Source organism: Cololabis saira, chromosome 14 (genome assembly GCF_033807715.1).
Source record: "Cololabis saira isolate AMF1-May2022 chromosome 14, fColSai1.1, whole genome shotgun sequence".
In the NCBI taxonomy this organism is placed as follows: Eukaryota; Metazoa; Chordata; class Actinopteri; order Beloniformes; family Belonidae; genus Cololabis; species Cololabis saira.
In genome coordinates, this window is record NC_084600.1 from 21,575,448 (window position 1) to 21,595,066 (window position 19,619).

At 42.7% G+C, this 19,619-nt stretch overlaps 2 protein-coding genes across 3 annotated transcripts in view; both read right to left on the minus strand.

Annotated features, from left to right (window-relative positions):
• Positions 1-1,271: 1,271 nt before the first annotated feature.
• Positions 1,272-5,584, minus strand: hspb1 (heat shock protein, alpha-crystallin-related, 1). The gene is made up of 3 exons (XM_061740125.1): positions 5,114-5,584; positions 3,731-3,794; positions 1,272-1,897 (listed from the first exon to the last, which is right to left on the minus strand). The coding sequence occupies exons 1-3, from the start codon at positions 5,496-5,498 to the stop codon at positions 1,741-1,743; spliced, it is 606 nt and encodes a 201-aa protein (XP_061596109.1). The 5' UTR covers positions 5,499-5,584; the 3' UTR covers positions 1,272-1,740.
• Positions 5,585-10,586: 5,002 nt separating this feature from the next.
• srrm3 (serine/arginine repetitive matrix 3) overlaps positions 10,587-19,619 on the minus strand; it is a 99,207-nt gene continuing 90,174 nt past the window's right edge. For both annotated transcript variants that reach the window (XM_061740128.1, XM_061740130.1), the window contains exons 11-14: positions 18,897-19,165; positions 15,423-15,674; positions 15,231-15,356; positions 10,587-11,550 (exon numbers count right to left, since the gene is read on the minus strand). In XM_061740128.1, coding sequence (XP_061596112.1) covers positions 11,283-11,550; positions 15,231-15,356; positions 15,423-15,674; positions 18,897-19,165 — 915 coding nt within the window. In that variant the 3' untranslated portion in view covers positions 10,587-11,282. The remainder of the gene's footprint in view (positions 11,551-15,230; positions 15,357-15,422; positions 15,675-18,896; positions 19,166-19,619) is intronic.

A 19,619-nucleotide genomic window follows, 5' to 3' on the forward strand; every position in this document is an offset into this window, starting at 1 on the left:
AATTGTAACAGATAGAAGTTTAGTCCCTTTTATGACTCCAGGTCACTCTTTCATTGTCTCTTCCGTCTCTTGAATTCGAGTCTTGATTTTTTTTGCCTACATCCAGTTTTTTTTCTAGAGGCTCACATCGTGTTTTAAAGGTAACCAGCTGGAGGAATAAAATCCAAGCTAGATGGACTTGGGTGCAAAAAATGTTGGTGGAAAAGGAATAAAAACTAATGAAATAGAAAGTGTCCCTGAATTATTCCCGGAGATCAGCGTACGTCACTCACCACCGTTGAAAATGTTTACAGACGTATGAGCTGCATGAACAGGGAACATTTATGATCTGTCTGCTTAGACGGGGGATGCAATTGTACCTGTCTGATTCACTTCAGAGATGGGTCACTTACCCTGTGGTAAGTCTGAACTTGTCAGCTTTAGCTCTGTGAGGCTGCTGTTTCTTCTCGCTGACCATCGTTGATGTAACGTTGATGAAGTGTAACATGGTGACATAAAGTGATACACTGTCATTGTGAGCCTAAGACAGGAGTCTAAAGATACACAAAAATAAAAAAATGTTCCTTCAAGTTAAATCTAGATTGATATTCTACCATGACAAAAAAAAAACGATCTGAAGTCCTGCATTCATCTTCCATGGACACTGGCTTTAAATCTTTTTGACGTGATTGGGGCAGTACTTGTCAAGATATTTAATCCCAAACCCAAAAATAAAATCTGGTTAAAGGTATTGCAAGAGATCTCGCCTGAATTTAAAAAAGTTATTCATCTGTCTGGGTATGAATACTTACTGACGATGACACAGTGATGTAATATGGGAGTTATTGATTCATTTCATTGAGAATCACAGGAGAAAAGCAGCTTTGTGTCTCTTTACAAATTACATTTATCAGCTGTTTTATCAGGTTTCTCCAGCTCATAGCTTTTTTCCTCCAGCACCTACTGCTGAGTGAATTTTACATCGTAATATTCATTAATAAAAACTGTGGTCAGTACCAAGCTCTGTCTGTTAATATTAACACCTCGTCAGGGTAGTTTTACACTGATCAACCTCTTGGGGGCGCTGTGGTGAACAGTACAATCCTAAGACTTTTTTACTTGCTCTCTTTTGCATGGACGACATCAGATGAATAATTTAGCAGGAGAAACTAACCTCGGGACTCTCCACTTCTCTGTCAAGTCTTTATTTTCCCATTTCTAGGGAGATAACAACGGAGACCGCTGAAGCCGTAACATCACCATGAAACAGAAGAAGAGGCAGAGAGACTCAGTATGTTCTGGGCTCTTTATTTGCTTTTCAGTGGCTGAGAACTTTGTTTCCAAAGACAACTTCAGATGAAACCAGCTGTCTTCCAGTCCAGAAACATGTGATCAGTATCAGTCATGAGAGTTACTAGGAACAGCAGTGTGCAGCTAGAATGGGTCTTGGTTTCTTGGTTCTTGGGTTTAAAGACTTCTTTTACAGCTCGCTTAGCAGTCTTGAACGTTTTTGAAAAGGCAGCACGACAAGGATTTACTAATCGAGATCAGAAAAAGAGTGTGTGTTCTTCTGGAGGAAGAGGCAGTGATCCAGATGTGTTCACACAGCACGGAGAAGAAATAAGAGCTTACAAACACTGGTGAGATGTCTCTTCACCTCCTTCAGATTGTGCAGATATAAAACGCTTACATGACTGTGTGTGTGTTGGGGGGTTTTGGGTGTGGAGGACGTGGACGGGGGGAACTGTGCCTCTCTTCTCTCTACTTCTTCACCACGTCAACTTTGCCGTCCACCTTGACAGGAATCGTAGTTTCTGAGGACTCGATGGCGGGCCTGGTCAGAGGAGCCTCCACAGTCAGGACCCCGTCAGGAGACAGGGACGAGGTCACCTTCTCCACGTTGGCTGAACAGGGGAGTCTGGAGGAGGAGGGACACGACACAGGGTAAGGTTAAGATGGTTACACCTGAATCACACTGAAGGAGGTAAAAGCAGCTGTAGCCTCAGTGTGTGTCACGGCCCCTGGATGGCAGCAGAGCCTCATGAAACTACACACGAGAGGCTGCTGCTGCATCACAGCTGAGCCCAGGCTCCCTGGGAACAACCTGGATGTTTGGAAATCATTTTGAAACACAGCGGTAATTTGCCTGTGCTTGAGAGCAGTCATTTTGATATCTGAAATGACTGGAAAAACTGGGACATAAGACACCCGCCTGATTTTGTTTCAGGGCAGCCCGAGTCTGGCAATTATGAAAGAATACTGGCCAATTCAGGCATTTTTGAAAACAGAACTACATGTTAAAAATATGTCCAGCTCTCAATGCTTTTCTACGGAGCCCCTCTGGTGACATTTGAAAAAAATTAAATAATGCGTTGCCATGCAATAATAACTCGTGGCCACGCGTTAATATCTCGTGCCCATGAATTATTTTACTAGTGGATGGCATTATAACCTACTGTCTGGACTTCGTGGATGCAACTTCCTTGGTGGGATGGTTATTCATCATTAATAACGGTAATTATAGTCTATTTATATTAAAGAGCAAGAGTATTGTCATGGCGAGTGTAGTAATAACATGTGACATTTGAAAAAACTAAAATAATGCGTGGCCACGCATTAATAACTCGTGGCCACGCATTGATTATCTCGTGGCCACGAGATATTAACTCGTGGCCACGAGTTATTAATGCATGGCCACACATTATTAAATTTTTTTCAAATGTCACCAGAGGGGCTCCGTACTTTTCTGCTCCAGAGTCCATAGAAGCTGAAGAACTCTGTTCTGCTGATATCCAACAGAGCCACCCGTGTGGGACGGGGCTGGCCGGGTCACAGCAGAGGGTGTCGACGGCTTCTGCCTCATAGGAAAGCCTGACGATCACCGATGTCGGGATTTTTTATTTATTTATTTATTTATTTTTAAAAATATTTTTATACCCAATTTTTTTCCCCATTTTCATCACCCGGCTGGCCAGAGGGGGCAGGTATAGCCCAGGACTGCTGCATGTTTTTGTGAGGGTAGCTCACATTGCTACCAAGGGAACACGGGGAGAACATGTAACTCCACACAGAAAGGCCCGTTCACCAACCCCACCCAGGGTGTGGTGCTGAAGTCATGGGGGAACTAACACAATTTAATTTATTTATTAATTTCCTGATTAATTCCAGACAATGTCAAAACCATTGTATAATAACATCAACACTAGTATGAATCTGTGTATGTGTATCTACAAATAGATACACATGCACATATACACACACGTGCATACACACACATTTTTTAACATAAAGATTCCCTTGTAAATACATTTATATAAATAAATAATTCTATTTTAACTGAATGTACAAAATAAATACATCTATAAAGTAAATCTATGCCCAATGTGCACACACCTATCCATACAGTACATACCTATATACATGCAGACGTATAACAGTAAACGTAACACATTAATCCTCTTTAACATGTCTGAAAAGAGGTAGGAAGAAGTAAAACTTCTCCAATATTCCATAATCACACTTTATATCCATCCGTTTTTTCTCGCCAAGTGACTTTAGGTTATTAATCATTTGCGATTTGTCAGTTCAACAGTTTTGTGTCTAATGACAGCATCACAAATCACTAACTAACTTCTATTTCAACTGTACCACAATTTAGTTATTTTAGAGAGAAAAAAACAAAACAGCTGGATGCTGCAGTGCAATAATATGGTTGTAATAACAAGTGATAAGAAGCAATAACGTTTCTTACGTGTATTTCCTGGTGAAGTTTCTGGACACGAACCCGTGCTCGTCCTTCCTTTCCTCGTGTTTGCCTTTGGAAACAGATAAAATACTTTTATATACAAATATATAGCATTAGACTGAAAACAGTCATTCGTATTGTGATTTAGTAAAAAAGAAAAAAAGTGGCCCCCTGTTGCAGAAAAACATCATACAAGCAAAAAGCAGGTGTTTTGTTGTTGGTTTTCACCTTAAACTGCTACACTCCTCCTCCAACACATTAAAGCTACGTATAGGCAGAAGCAGGGTCAGTCTTTTTAGTTTATTTTTGAGAAGAAAATCAAAGCACTGATCTGTTTGTTTATGTCCTGTTCCTTGTTTATAACAATAACCTTCAATGATTGTATAACTTTGTGTTTGTGGTGATATTTCTTCATACGTATTTAGCCCCAGCAGCCACAGGAGATCCTCCCTGGGTTTAATCAGTGAACCTGTCGTCTCTCAGAGGCCCGGTTGCCCTTCGTCTGTATGTGGACGCATAAATATTAGTGTGTGTTGTGACAACGGGCAAGAGAAAGATTGCTTTCCTGGGGGGGTGGGGGGACTGCTAAAGGGAAAGAAAGTGTGCCCGACTGCGCCCAACAGCCTCTCTTTCATCTGCTAACGTCGGCTCGTCAGTTATGAGTGAGCTTAGAAGCAACAGAGGACCCTGTAATTCTTCATTAAACTGGTGGTGTCATCTTTGAGCGTGAGGTGGCAAGTTCCTCCGACTGAATCATGCGCTTTGTTTATCTCAGAGCCCCTGAGCAGATCTGGGCTTTCAGAAGAGGAGCTGAGCTGTGCAGCTGGAAGAAATCCAGCAGTCCTTTTAAAGTAGCAGGTACGCTGGTTTTGAGTCATGGCTGTGAGGTTCACGGTTCTCTTTGAGATGGCACAGAGAGGCTGAGACGTAAAGAGAAGGGGATGAGTAGGATCCTGCTCTTTCTACAACTTTGTTTTTCTCCTCTCCCAGCATGGAAGGGTGGGGAAAACTAGACTTGCTGTTAAACGTTCCTCCCACAAGTTGAATTTATGCTTTGTTTTGTTGTTTTTTTACCTAGCATGCCTTGAGCCAAAGTGCTCCACCCCTCCTTTTGTCCTGGGACTCAGGAAACTGTCTCAAGATGTGAACTCTGCAGGCATGCCTCATCCATGTGTTTGACTAAACTCTTTCTAGCATTTTCTTCTTCAGCAGCTTTTGCACTTTTACGAGCAGCATGTCTGTGGCGTGTACAGCCACGTTTGTATTATCATTACTGTTAGATGGAGTTGGAGGAATAAACAAGGGTTTTGGTATGTGAGATCAATAGCTTGTTTTTAAATTGGCATGGCGTGAAATATGTAGATCAGTGAGAGAAGATTGAGTGCTCACCAGAGATTTCCACAACACCATCCTTGGTCTTTACCACCAGCTCCTCAGGGGAGAAGTGGTTGACGTCCAGGGACACTTTCCAGTTGTCCTGTGTCTGCTTGATCTCAGAAATGCCGCTGCTCACCTGTCGGGTCAGGGCCCGAGCCTGGTTGGCCATAATGTGGTTGGGGTACATCATCTGGGGCATCACGGCTCCGAAGTCCGGGGTCAGGAAAGGCGGCCTCATGTAACCGGGCCAGTGGGTGCTGGGGAATGCGGCAAAGTCCTCGGGCAGGGCTGGCATGCCGAAGGCCTGGTCGAAGATGCGGGTGTTCTGGGGCCAGTCCCGGAATGGTTCCCAGCTCGGGGTGCGGACCAGGCTGAAAGGAATACGTCTCTCCGACATGTCGGCTGTGCTCGGGCGGTCTAGAAGCGCTGCTGTCTGCGGATGAAAAGTCCCGTGGCCTCTCTGAAAAGTGCTGGTTGCTTCTGAGCTGAGAGCTTTTATACTGTCAGCTACCTCCTCTAACAGCACGGCCCTCCCTCCTCATTCAAGCCCCACCAGATAACACCCCCAGAATGCTTTTGGAAAGTACTCGCATATCTATTTGTGGTGGATATGGCACTCAAATGGAATCTGACAGGAAGGCCGTCCCAGTAGCAGCTGCCCGGTGACTGTTGATCCCTCCCCCTGGCTGGGAATAATCCTCCCTCCCCCTCTCTGGACGTCCCAGTGAACCAGAAGAATCTGGGAGGCTCCTATTATTATATCATATCACAGGAGGGTCTGTTGAGTAACTTTACCTCATCATGTGTCATCATTCATCATGTGCTAATTCAATAACAAGGACCCAACCCTCACAGTGTATCCCAGGCTGCAGCTGCACACCCGGGTTGAAGACCTAAATAATCCTTAAACTTCCTTCAAAGTTTAATAATCAGCGTGAGAAGCAATGGAGAGCCATCAGAGGACCAAGGGTCCACATGCTACACTTCTAACAGACCTCACAGTGACAGACTTTGCGCAGGTGTCTGGAGTTCTCCAATAACTCTAACGAGGTGAACCTAAACCAAACATCTGGTGAGGGTTGTGGAAACAGCTGATCACTGTTTGATCTGCAACAATAGACGCAGCTTTACATAGGTCACATGACCCATTGGTTTCTGAAGGCCCGTTTTTTGTCGCACTAGACACAGCCATGCTATATTGCAAGCTGACGGAAACACACCCATCATATGTCAATCAAGGTTAGCTTTGCTCCCTGCTCCTTCAGCCAAACCACGGAGAAATATCTGCAAAATGGCAGCTTTGCACGGCAAGACATTCACAGCAGGATCTATTGTTCAACATGCTGATGATTAATATAAACGGGTGGTTGCGCGGTAACATGACGATTCCACACGTGCTAGCAGCTAGCTATTGGCTGAGCAAGCTCCTGATATAAAAAATTCACCCCCCTCAGAGTTGTCATGGGTGTGAAATCAAACGATTGAGACGAAATAATTTTTGAACCAGGCTGTAAATATGTTTATTTCTGCTCTAAAATTTGATATTTTAACACGAGAGTCAAAGAAGATTGACTCGCTTTTGTAACCAGCCTCTAGTGGTCAGTCGAGGAACTGCAACGCATCTTAGCTCCGCATGGGACTCAACCCTGAAGTTACATGGTTGGCACTTATCTGCAACATGAATGAAGTTGCAGCATTAAATGTGATTCATTTCTTAATGTAGGGGGTTCTGGTATTTGTGGATGGAGCCTTTTTTGTTTTTTTTCTTTACACATGCAAAGAAGTCAAACCTCAAGGGGCAGAAGTTCTTTACAATACAAAAGGGGTCAAAAAGAAGCTGGAAGGAGCTTTTCAGTAATGGCTTAGGATAGAAAGCCATTCTAGGATAGAAAAGTCCCATGAAGATTAGAAAGATAAAGCTGGATTTATGGTTTTATGTATCAAACCCACTACTGTGTATTTCCTCCTCTTCTGTGTCTGTTGTTGCTTGTGTGTCTCTACAATAAACACCCCAAACATTGGGTGGTGGTGCGGGTTCTTCTCTGCAGTGCTGAGCTTCCTTTGGACATAGTTGACGTAACAACTGAGCAAATGAAAAAAATCTTCTGTAAATTGAAGCTTATAAATGCTGGGCAACACTAATTTTTACTGATATTGTGGAAATCACTATTTTTACCCCGTTTGAAAACAATGAGGCATTCTTAGGCATGTATGGATGTCTACAACATTAGCATTTACCAACACAGTAAAATAATTCAGATATTAAATGATGTGGGAGGGTTGTATTTAACCAGAACAACCAAAATAATCCCAAAAGTCAGATGAGTTTTTTTCTTTTTGTTTCTTTTACTTTCCAGCTCTCTTTAAATATCCTTTCTATCTGCATCTCCTGCCAACCCTGGCCCCTCTCCTCTGATCACCCCCTACCTCCGTCAGAAGCAGAAGATCTGGAAGATTCCAGGTCCTGACTGTGTTTCCCTCAAGAGCCCGTGCTGACCGCTCGGATTTCATCTGGAACAGCGATGAGTCTGGAAGGAGGTGCAAGAGCTGGTCCTCTGGTGTGATCCACCTGCAGCTGAACCCACTCAAGTCTGTAGATCTGATCGGACTTGAGGAGAAGACTCCTCTTCCTGACTCTTCTTTTGCATCTTGTACTGCACCTTGTATACATTAGTTTGTTGAATTAGCACTTGTAAACAAGTTTATCCTTTGTATGCTACACATACTAACAAGGTGGGATATCAGTGTAAAGTGTTCTAAGAGATGTAGTAGATTGAAATATCTGCCTGAAAAGACATCACAGAAAACAGATAACACAAGGAGCAACACAGGAAGGTGGATGGACTAAACGATGACAGACCAGCAAGGGAGGAAGAAAAAGCCGGGACAATTTATACTCACAAGGCCAGGTGACACAATGACGGGAGACAGGAGGCAAAAGTGACCACAATCAGGGGAGAGACGGACAGGAAATGACGGCCGGACACTTTCAAAACAACAGCAAAAGTGAAACTACAATAGGAAAAGAGGAGACGCTTCGCAAACTGAGATTAATCTAGAAAAATATAGAAGACCCCTAAAATAATATTATTATTAAATGTATTGAATGTATTATTAAACATTTAATGCTTATCAAATGTTTGTAAAACATCAGGTCTTTCAAGCACAAACTTAAGAATATCTAATACCTCTGAATAAACATTTTAACCACTCAAGGTGACTGCAATACCTGAGTAAGACTGAAATAATATACTGTAATGATGCTCTGAAATACACACCGCCACTCCTAGAATCCCAGGTGTCCTAAGGCCCCCCGAGTCTCGGGTGTTACATAGTCTCCTTAAGTCAAACGAAAACGTTTCTGTCTTGCTGTCCTGGTTCAAATCCTGAGAGGAGTTTTATGGCGCTTTTTCACTAGCACCTACTCAGCCCGACTCGACTCGCCTGTTTGCCGCTTTTCCACCAGGGGTCTAACGTGCCATGTAGATACTTTTTCTGTAACTACTCTGCCGAGGTTCTAAGCGGCTGAGTTCGGCTGTATCTGACGTCATCACACTACACGCCACCGATTGGTCGGGGGGTTGGAGTCAGACGTCTGAGTCAGGAGGCGGGAATCAGCAAAAGAGCGACTTGCGTCCTCTTTCTTTCTCTCATTTTATTCGACAGGCAATGGCAGCACAAAAGTCTGTTTCATGATCCAACTCTGAGGTGCAGATGTTCATAAACCTGGTGGCTGAGGAGAGAATTAAAAAGGGATCTAGACGGGCGATAAGGAACGACCAGATCTACCAGGAGCTCGGTCACTTCTCAGCTGCTCGCGGCTCCTGCTGACTTTTCAGCAGCGCCGAGACAAACTAACAAAAAAAATTAAAAAGCGTTGCCGCTTGAAGCTTCTTTCACCCTCATTTTTTAACTTGTTATCGAACACAAGTCACAGACCCAGCAGCACATATATCATCTTCTCCAGGTTCTACATCTTTAGTGTTGTCTTCTTCGTTTAGATACACAATCAAATACGTCACAGCAGCTTCGCTCCAACCTCCTACTTCTGCTCCAGGTGCTGAATTATTATGGAAAAGAAACAAGGCCGAGTTGAGTCGAGCTGAGCTGAGATGAGATGAGTAGAGCCGAGTAGGTGCTAGTGGAAAAGTGACATTAATATGCAAGTTTGCATTTTCTCCCATGCTCGCATGGGCTCCATTCTTTTCTCCAGGTACTCACAGCTCCTCCCACAAAGCAAACACGTGCAACTGAAGGTTAAATGGTGGTTCTAATTTCTCCATATTTGTGTGTGTGTGTGTGTGTGTGTGTGTGTGTGTGTGTGTGTGTGTGTGTGTGTGTGTGTGTGTGTGTGTGTGTGTGTGTGTGTGTGTGTGTGTGTGTGTGTGAGATTGGCCAGCAACCGTCCAGGTCCCGTTTTTTGCCCAAAAACAGCTGGGAAAAGGAACAAGAAGACGAGTTTGATTATTTCCCCATTTGTTTCCATTTATTTTCTGGAATAATAACTTGTACAATACAAAGAATGATTTCAACAAAAGGGGCAATGCTATAGTTGGATTAAATAAACAAGTTTGCAGAGTATCATAGTTGGGTTAAGTCTGGTTACACGAGGAATGCAACACTGTGATTGGAGCGAGACCGGACGGATGGCGAGGAAGACTTGGGGTGATCCCTGATTGTTTCTTCACGTTGCTGCAGACAGACCCTGCTGCTGTCGTTGCCATGTGATCACACTGATTCTCCTCAAACTGCTAATCCGGGGACCTCGATAGAAATACGACGCGGACCATCAGGACCTTTATGTACAAGGGTACAAAGTGTGCCGAGGCTGGAAACTAGAGAGAGCCAAATAATGGACTCTCTCGTCCACGTGTTGCTGCTAATCTGTCATTCTTTGGTGCAGTTGGCACCGCCGTGGCATGCCACGCCACACGATGAACCACTACAACTGGCTGGAGATTTGATAATAACAGAAGCTGTGGGTAAAGACTCGGTTCCACTGGTGACGATCAGAGCATGTCGAACACGCCACGGAGACTCTACACACCGCTCGCTAATCTGATAACAGAAGTAAGCCTTGGCCTCGAGTTTAGTGTCAGACATGGACATATATAGTAGTTACTCGAAGGGAAACCCACTCGCAGTCGTATTCAAAGCATGATCCACTTTACACGGAAAATGGAAAATAAGTTAAACAATAAATACAGAATGAATAAATAAATAAATAAATAAATAAATAGCTTCATAAATAGTTGAGGTCAACAGACGAGTGCATGGATACGTTTTGCAGTGGCTTTTTGAAAATGAGGTACACACACACACACACACACACACACACACACACACACACACACACACACACACACACACACACACACACACACACACACACACACACACACACACACACACACACACACACACACACACACACACACAGATTCAACATGATCATTCAGTTAAGAGCGTTTGTGAATATAAGCCCATCCCCCACCCGCCTCCAACCCCCCTCCAGATGCATCATGCTAAACAAACGTCCTCAAGCTAAATGAAATATTCAGTGCATAGTTTACAAAGCCAGAATGTAGAAGAGTTCACATCTATACAGACAAATCTATACAATAAAGTTCTAATCATAAAAATGCAACTTTTGTTTTTCTGCCTCCTCGTTCATCTGCCGACGTCTTTGTTCTCACTGTCGTTGATCTCTGTGCTCCGATGAAATGGAGGTCTTTGGGGGGGATACATGATACTGGGAAAACAAATTCAACATTTTTTAAAAATGTACTTTAATCGTCTTTCTTGTGTCTTCCTTATGTCCTCTATTCAGCTCCTTTTTTCAGATATATAATTTATATATATGCAGGATAGAGTTTTTCATAGACTCCTTTTTGGTTGCCTGTTGGAAGATGAGGAAAAAGTGCTAACACAGGAGGAGATGTGTTCTTTGGGCTCAGCCAATTCATTCTTGACGCGTGGAAACCCATTTGTTTGAGTGTGTTGTGGGATGTGATCAGTGATAACTGATGTCATGATAGCGTGCTGAATCTCTTTGATCTAGGCTCTTCGCTAGAGACAGAAAGGTCCAGGGCTGAGGAGGTCGGGCCCTGGTCTGTACAGCAGTGTGGTCACTTTCAAGGGTTCATCTGTTCGTGTCTGCTGGCCCTCCCCTCCTCCGCGGTCAGAAGCCGGGGCTGTCGTAGCTGCTGTGGCTGTAGTAACTGTGGTGGCTGCGGGAGCGGCTCCTGCTGCGGCTCCAGCTCCGGCTCTGGCTGCGGCTCCGGGTCCGGCTCCAGCTCCGGCTGCGGCTGCGACTGCGGCTGCGGCTCTGGCTCCTGCTGCGGCTGTAGCTGCTGTAGCTGCGACTGCGGCTGGACCGCGACGCGCTGCTGTCGTAGCTGGACGAAGAAGGACTGGGCCGGTAGTACGGGATCGGTCGCTTCCGGGCGCTGGGGGAGAGGAGCGGGGAGGGGTTCGAGCAGAATTAGTGAAATATGAAATCATATCAACGAAAGCAGACGTCTATCTGACACATGATGTGAATCACTGTTAGAGAGCAGAGATAGTAGACTCTGAAATAGAGCAGCTATGTGGGTTATAGAAGGCAGTTAAACCAAACACACGCCAGAAAAAAAGCACATTGTTAGTTGAAGCCCAAGCGTAGATCGCTTTGTTAATAGCCACCATGGATGAAGTGCTTCCTGTAAGGTAATTAGCTGTTAGCTCCCAAAAGAGTGTCTTCTTCCCAGCAGAGGTCAACGCCCAGACGGATCAGCAGCCCAGAGTGAGGGACAGATGAAGGCTATCAAGGTACCGCCACAGCCACAAAGGCTCTCTCAAACTCTTATTTCCCCGCAATGTTGTAAATACAGTAACTCCCCATTTTGTTGTCTGCAACCCCACTTCTGTGTAAAGTTGTGAACAAAACTAGTAGGCTGTGACTTGCAAATCAGCTTAACAGATAATTCATTGACAAGTGAACACAGAAAATGTATCAAATGTTTAAAATGAAGAAATGCATCATGATAAGATGAAAATTGCAAAAAGTTGTAGTCTAGACGGGAGCATACTAGGCATGGGACGATATGAAAATTTCATATCACGATATTAGTGGACAAAAATATCACGATTACGATATTATCACGATATTAGCGTGTCGCTTATAAAATTCTTAAAATGCAAGGAAAAACACTAACCGTGGATCCACTGGTTCCTTCAGAACATTTATTCTCAAATCATTCTCAACACAGTGACACTTGAGGTAGAGAACAAATAGTGTACTGTAAATGTTATGCATTACAAAGTGTAAACTATAGTACCGGTACCGGTACTTATTTGAACGTTCTTTTTTTGTAAGAAAATACTTCCCTGAGAGTTGAAAGAAATAAGTGACAAATAGAAATAAAGTGACAAAGTAGAGCCAAATGCACACTGATTGTATTACTCTCTGAAACTTTAACAGTGGCTGGCTGCCTGCTACTTAGTACGGCTCTCTGGAAAAATAATAAAATAAAGGCACTGCTCTGTAGTATACAAAACAAAAGCTGCATGGCCAACACAAAGATTGAGTGAAAATAAAGTGCCACAGTAGTCAAATGCACACGGATTGTACTACTCTCTGAAAAAATATTAAATAAATAATAATAATAAATAATATTAATAAAATACATGAAAAAAAATAACACTGGCTTCTACCTGGCTGGTAGCCTTGTGTGACCAAAAATAAAAAAAATTAAATTTTGGCGATAATTACAGTACCCCACGATAACGTTATCGCGGCCGTTTTTTATCGCGATATACGATAATATCGTATATCGCCCCATGCCTAGAGCATACGTTACGCTGACACCTGCATATACATTACAGCACTGATGTTTCCTTCCCAGACGTGTAAGAAGCTCATTCCACATACACTAACGAACCAAAATAAATGCAGGTTTTTGAACTGAGTGCTGATAACGAACTACTTCTGCCGATTCGTCTGGAGGACAAGGTGTCATCGGCTTCCAGATATGATTTCAGATTTGCATTCATCGATCACAGAACAGCTTTCCACTTTGACTCTCCCCATTTTAAATGAGGTTGGACCCAAAGAAGACACGCTTGGCTTCGTCGTTCCAGAGGCTTTACACTGGATTTGTGGATGTTAGGGTGAACTGAGATTTATAACAATGATTTCTGTGGGTGAAATAAAAAAATATATACAAAGCCTTTGCAGTTATCTAAAATTGTTTCACAATTTGCAGATATAAAGTTGGTGATCATTTGTCCATCTTCCACGACTTTAAGACCCTGATGAGTTAACCTTACTGGTTGCAGGTTGTTCCTCCAGGTATTTCTTTTAACCTTTTTGGCCCCTTTTTTTAGCTGTGTTTCTGCCTTTAAATTTAAAATAAATAGCAAAAGGTAAAAAAAAAAAAAAGTCCCACTTTCAGCATTGAATATGTTTTCTTGGTTCTATTGTGAATAAATTAAGGGGTTATGGGATTTCCAAATCACTGCATTCTTTGTATTTATGTTGTCCATGGTGTCCCAACTTTAAAAAATAAATCTTTTTGGCTGTATATCTACCAAGAACGATAAAGAGGTGAACTTCAAACGGACCTTGATAGCTCTTCAATCCATTCGTCCCTCTGTTACAACATTAGTGCATAATTGTAGTAGGTGAATCTTTAGAGTTGGGGTGAATTTCAGAGGTAAGATGAAGGAGCAGAGAGAGGGCAGAGGAGAAAAAAGAGAGAAGGAGGGGAAGCTTTACTCAGGGGAACTCCGATGGTTTGCTGTTCATCTGAGCTTCAGGAGTCAGACTAGCAGGCTCTCGCTGCACGGTAACTGTTACCGGGGTAACTAGCCTGCAGCAGCTGAGTTCAGCAGCATCTTGTTGTCTTGGCGTGAGGTCCTTTAAAACTGGATTCAAAAAGGAGAAAGTGAACACAGTTTGACTCATGTCCATGAACACTGTGGGAGAGGGAACAGAGGCGACACAGAAACACTTTTCAGAGGGGTGTGGGGGGCTCTTCTTCTGTGTCTGTTTCATTAGATGACTCTATCTTAAGTACAAACCAAGAAGATGTTTCTGTGAAGGAAGAAAAAGTTACCAAGTAAATGAGTTTGCACCTGGTTTTAAACTAAATCTGTTTAGTTGTCTTCCAGACTATTTGATGTTGATGAGCGCACCAGTGTTTTCTTTTTTGTTGATTTGGCCACAGAAGGTTTTTGCAATCTCAAAGAGATTTGTTTTGCCCCTAATGATATCCTCCATCACTCACAAGTAGCTCCAGTCAAACAGTTGCCAAGTGCCAACTCAATACCCGACATCAGCTCCAGATCTTTCATCGGTTTTATTTGTCTTGAGTTAATGAGGAAATGGACCATTCAGTTTCTTTTCTGTCACCTGTCCAGACACTTTTGAGATTTTGAAAAAGGAGCTACTTTGCTTAAAATGGTTGTAATTCCTTAATAATAAATGCCGTATTTTTGTGAAACTTCAAACAATGAGGCTAAAATTCTCCACTTTGATCACAGCTGGATTGTTTTAGTTCCGTCCGTTGCAGTGGTGGATAAAGATTTAATCGTAAATAATCTTTCACTGCCAAATGTTTCTGGGCTGAACCATAGCTTTAGTTTTTATGTCTTTATTCCTCTTTATTCACAGTCAAGATAACATTGAAATATCATCAATGGGGATTTATTGTAATTTCTTTTTTTTGTATTTTGAACAAATACTTCCATCCAGGAACCGAAAACTGTTTTAAAGTTGATATCCGGAGAGTGATAGTTATTGTAGATAACTTAATCTAGTTAAATGAAATTTAAAACAAATATTACCTTAAATATTTTGCTAATAGGTCTCAGGAAAATCTGAGCTGGTTGACGAGTCAGATCTTTAAAAAAAACAACAACTAAACTCAGAACTAGAAACTGGTCAAGTAAATAACAATCTCTGCATCTCTGATGATATTAAAGTGATTTTTTTTTTTGCTGGTAAAGTCTGAATAATTTCAGGTTAAACTGGTCTCTAAAATTAACTTAAAATTAACGGTTTCATTTAAGTGGTCTGAGAGCCTAAAACTAAAAACCAACCCTTTGTGACATGATAATGGCCCACAGCCGTTCCCGCCTGCGTTACCTGGTGATCCTTCGGGCCTCCATGAAGCTGGGCGAATCTCTTCTCCTCTTCCTGATGGGTGAGTAGCTGCGTGAGCGGCGGCGAGCTCGACTGTCTGTGTCGGAGCGGTTGGCGCTGTCCCTCTCTCTGCAAAAGAGAGCAAATTCAGCCCAGGAGGCTTGAAGGCGGCTGTGAGGGACGGCGATGTCTCACCTTGAGTTGTTCTGCCTGCTGTGTGGGGACTTGACCTTGCTGGGGCCCCGGTCTCTGGAGCCGGAGCGCGACGACGAGCGGCCGCTGCTCCAGGAGCTGCTGCGCTGCCGGATGTTCACCTTGCTTCGAGCATCCTCTGCCTTCCTGCCCGCCGGGTGTGAGTGGCGTCCTGGGGATGCTGACGGGCTCCTGTGGTGGGCCTGAGCCCGACCCGAGCGGTGATGGCGCTTGGAGGAGCGGCCACCTTTTGTCCTTCGGTAACAGTCATGCAAACGTCAGTACCTGATATCCAATCATATCTTTGTTTGTACAAAAGCATCTGATCATAGTAGTTATTTGCTTCTTTGAGCTCATCTTAGGCAAATATAATGGTCAGCCAGCTCCAACATTTGACTTTTTTTTAACAACAATTATGCCAAACAGAAAAAAAATGTGGGCAATACTAAATACCCCCATGAGTCAACAACTTGTAGATTCACCTTAAGCAGCAGTAACTTGAAGTAGGCATTTCGCTTATGGCTTTATAAAACCTCTATGGAACAACTTGCTTTTCCTTTTAGAAAAGTGTTCCATCAGAACCTGCTGTTCTGCAAGTTTTGGGTTGGAGGAGGGCCCTGCTCCAGAATACTCTGGTATACAGAGGAGTTCACAGGGGACTCCGTCACTGAAAGGTTCTCAGATGCTGAAGCTTCAAAACAGGCACACGTCCTCACTTTTATTGAGCCAAGCATATAGGCCTATGCTGCAGAAAGCAGAGTAAAGTCACACACACACACACACACACACACACACACACACACACACACACACACACACACACACACACACACACACACACACACACACACACACACACACACACACACACACACAAGCCTGTCAGCTGTCAATCACACGGCGCTGAAAACTCTGATAGTCACGGACTGACTCAGTTCCATCTTTGATTCAGCTTAAATACAAAAAAACATAACTGGTCTAAAATGACACAATCTATCTAGATAGATAGACACAGCGGTCTATAACATCATTTCTGAGCTCTATAATAGAGAATAGACTCGGCGGTCTAGTTGACAACAGCACAAGCACATTACAGGCAGCTGGTCATGACACATTCTGATAAAGACATTATTTAAGAAGGTAACACTGACTCACCAATGGCAGTCGCCTCTTCCATAACCCAAAATAATCCAGCTAACATGGAAAACAGGGTAACATTCAAAACTTTGTACAAATTTAGTCCTCTTTTAAACTTTAGCGCTAATCTCCTTCACGGCAAATTTGCTGTGACTGTTAAGGCTGATTTATGGTACCGCGTTACACCAACGCAGCGCCTACGGCGAAAGTTGCGCGTCGCCGCATAACCTCGCCGTAGACTGCGCCGTACCCTTCGGCGTATGCTCTGCGTCGATTTAACGCAGAACCATAAATCAGTCTTTACACCCAACCCGCTTTGGCTCGCGGCCCCGGTGCGTTCAGGACAGTTGTAAATTAAGAATTAGAACATTTTATCGTTATTATAGCCTACAATTTATGATGATATATGAATTGCACATATATTTATTGATAGGCACAGACTAGCACACATTTAGGTCTGTAATGGAACGTGACTGTTGATATTTATAAGGGAAAAAAAACGATGATTGATTTTTTTTTTTTTTTTTTTTTTAACTCAGTCAGACGTTTTCGCCGTATGACTGCGTGAACCGAACCGTGACCCCCGTACCGCGACGGGACGGGACGAATACAAATACCGTTACACCCCTAATGACTACCCAAGGAAACTATGTTGGACAGGTAGGTCGTTTTAGCAGATTTAACAGCCTTGGACAAACATATTGAACAATGTCCAAGAAGACGTACAGCTTGTCTTTCTTCCACTTCCTCTCGGCACGTCTGCACTCCTGTCTGAGAGCACGGGTCCTGCCATTGAACCAGGGCTGATAAGGTGACCTGGTCCGTGAATCGATAAACGTTTATTACCGGCTTCAGTCTCACTCACATTCAGGCCATAACACAAGCACTAGGTCAAGCAAGTGGCTTTTCTCATGTGTGGAGCATTTGACAAACTATATGAGATCAAAGGAATCAATAAAAGGGAGAATGTTTCCAGTGGTCCTGTTTCACAGGTGGATATTAACATCACCGACAATCAGAAGACGACCAGATTTCAGCGTGAGCCCTGCCAGCAGTTCAGAATAGTCATTGATACAATCCTTGCTCCACTTGGGTGGATGGTTCACCACAGAAAAGAGTAAAGGACAGAAAAGGTCCATATCAATTAACTGCAGCTCAAAGCTGCTATAAAAATCTCATTAAATCTGTCGATACTTTCTATATTGACTTATAAAAAGTATCCTATCAACAATGCCATATAGAACAAAAATCATTTCTTCCTTCTTTTGACTAATTAGAAATAGAAAAAAGAATTAGTAACTATAAAAACAAAGTTGCAAACATAAAAATAAATAAGGCACAAAACGAAAATGAAAACAAAGTTAATTTTACCTGCAAGTTAATTTACTTTTAGTTAAGTTTGTGTTGTTAATTTAAGTTTGATGAAAATCTTTATTTTTTTATTTCAGTTAACAGGATAATTTTTTCATTGTTAGTTCCAGTTTTAGTCTGAGCTTCTGTTAATTATAATAACTACAATAACTCCTATATGATAAACCTTCTGAACAAGCTTGCACTGTCATGACCTTTAACGTTGGGAGAGCATCAGATACAGCTTTTGGCTATGTTTTACAGTTTGTTACAGTCTGACTTTGGTGGTAAATTTGCTGGGGCATCTAGTTCCGTCATTAACGGAAACTAACAGTGGAACAATAATAGTGGAATAAAAATAAAAACTGAAGATAACCCTAACCCTAACCTTTGTTTTCATTTTATTTTCATGCCCATTTTTTTTACGTTTGCAGTTTTATTTATTTATTTTTATTTAAGTAATTCTTTTTTTACTTTTTCTCATTACTAATAAGAAAGAATAAAGGGTTTTTTGTCCTGTCTGGTATTGTTGATAGGATTCTCACCCTAGATTTATTTGTCAACATCTGTCAATACCTCAAAATCTAAAACTAAGACTAAAACGAAACTAACACTAAACTAAAACTACTGATGCGCTACTTAAACTAAAATAATCGAAAACTATTAGAACGGTTTCTAAGGAGCTCTGCACGCCTGCTGATGATCAGTTCATCACGCAGCATCTGCAGTGATGCATCCTCTAGCTTTATGGAAGCAGTAAGCTGTACTTAGTATTGCCCCCTTTTTTCTTTGTTTTGGCTAGATTTTTGCTAAATAAATAATGATATGGAGAAGAGTAATGTCAGTGTTTTTCTGAGCTTGTATTTTCCCAAGACTAAGACCCAATATGATCAAACTACATCACCAAAAACAGGATTATAGACTGTAATGCAGCAAATACTATAATGGTTCTCCATGAAATGCAACAGTGAAATGGAGGAGGAGGCTCACTTTCTCTGCCGGCGTGAGCTTGTCCCTCTGTGAGAGTGGTTGTGCTGGGAGTGGGCTGAGTCACTGCTGTGTGCAGGGGAGTGGGAGCTCTTCTTCTGGCCTCTGTGCCCCCCCCTCCCTGCAGCCGGGATCCTGCCCTCCACGCTCCCAGCCTCTCCCGCCGTGCACGCCTGACCCGCGTGATTCCTGCCGGGGGCGCTGTGGAGCTTTTGCTCTCTCAGGAGAGTGGACTGGACGCTTGCAGAGCTATCGGTCAGCAGACGGAGCTTCTGCAGAGAAACGACGACCAACAAAAGAAAAAAAAAAGAAAGAAAAAGAAAATAAAAAGAAAAAAGGACAAAAATAGCATCAGAGTGTTTCAGGCTGACGGTCAAGGGCTACGGTGTACTTGCCAAAAGAAGGTAAACATCTAAAAGAAAAAGATCTAGGTTTTCTCCATATGGCTTATAGATAGTCCTCTATGGTGCAGCGCATGCAATACTTGGCATGCAAAACCATAATGAGTTGAAGAAATCAAAATCGCAAAAACAAACAAAAAGAACTAGGAAGAGGAGGAAGAGAGGGGGAAAAGAAAAGAAAACTGTGAACCAAATAAGTTTTGGAGCAGAGGCAGAAAGTACAGAGCTACAGATTTTGAAGAGTAGAAAAAGAGGACTTCTTCTGTTTATTTTAGTAATGGCTAAGAAAAAAATATAATCAAATAAAAATGAAACAAAACAGAAA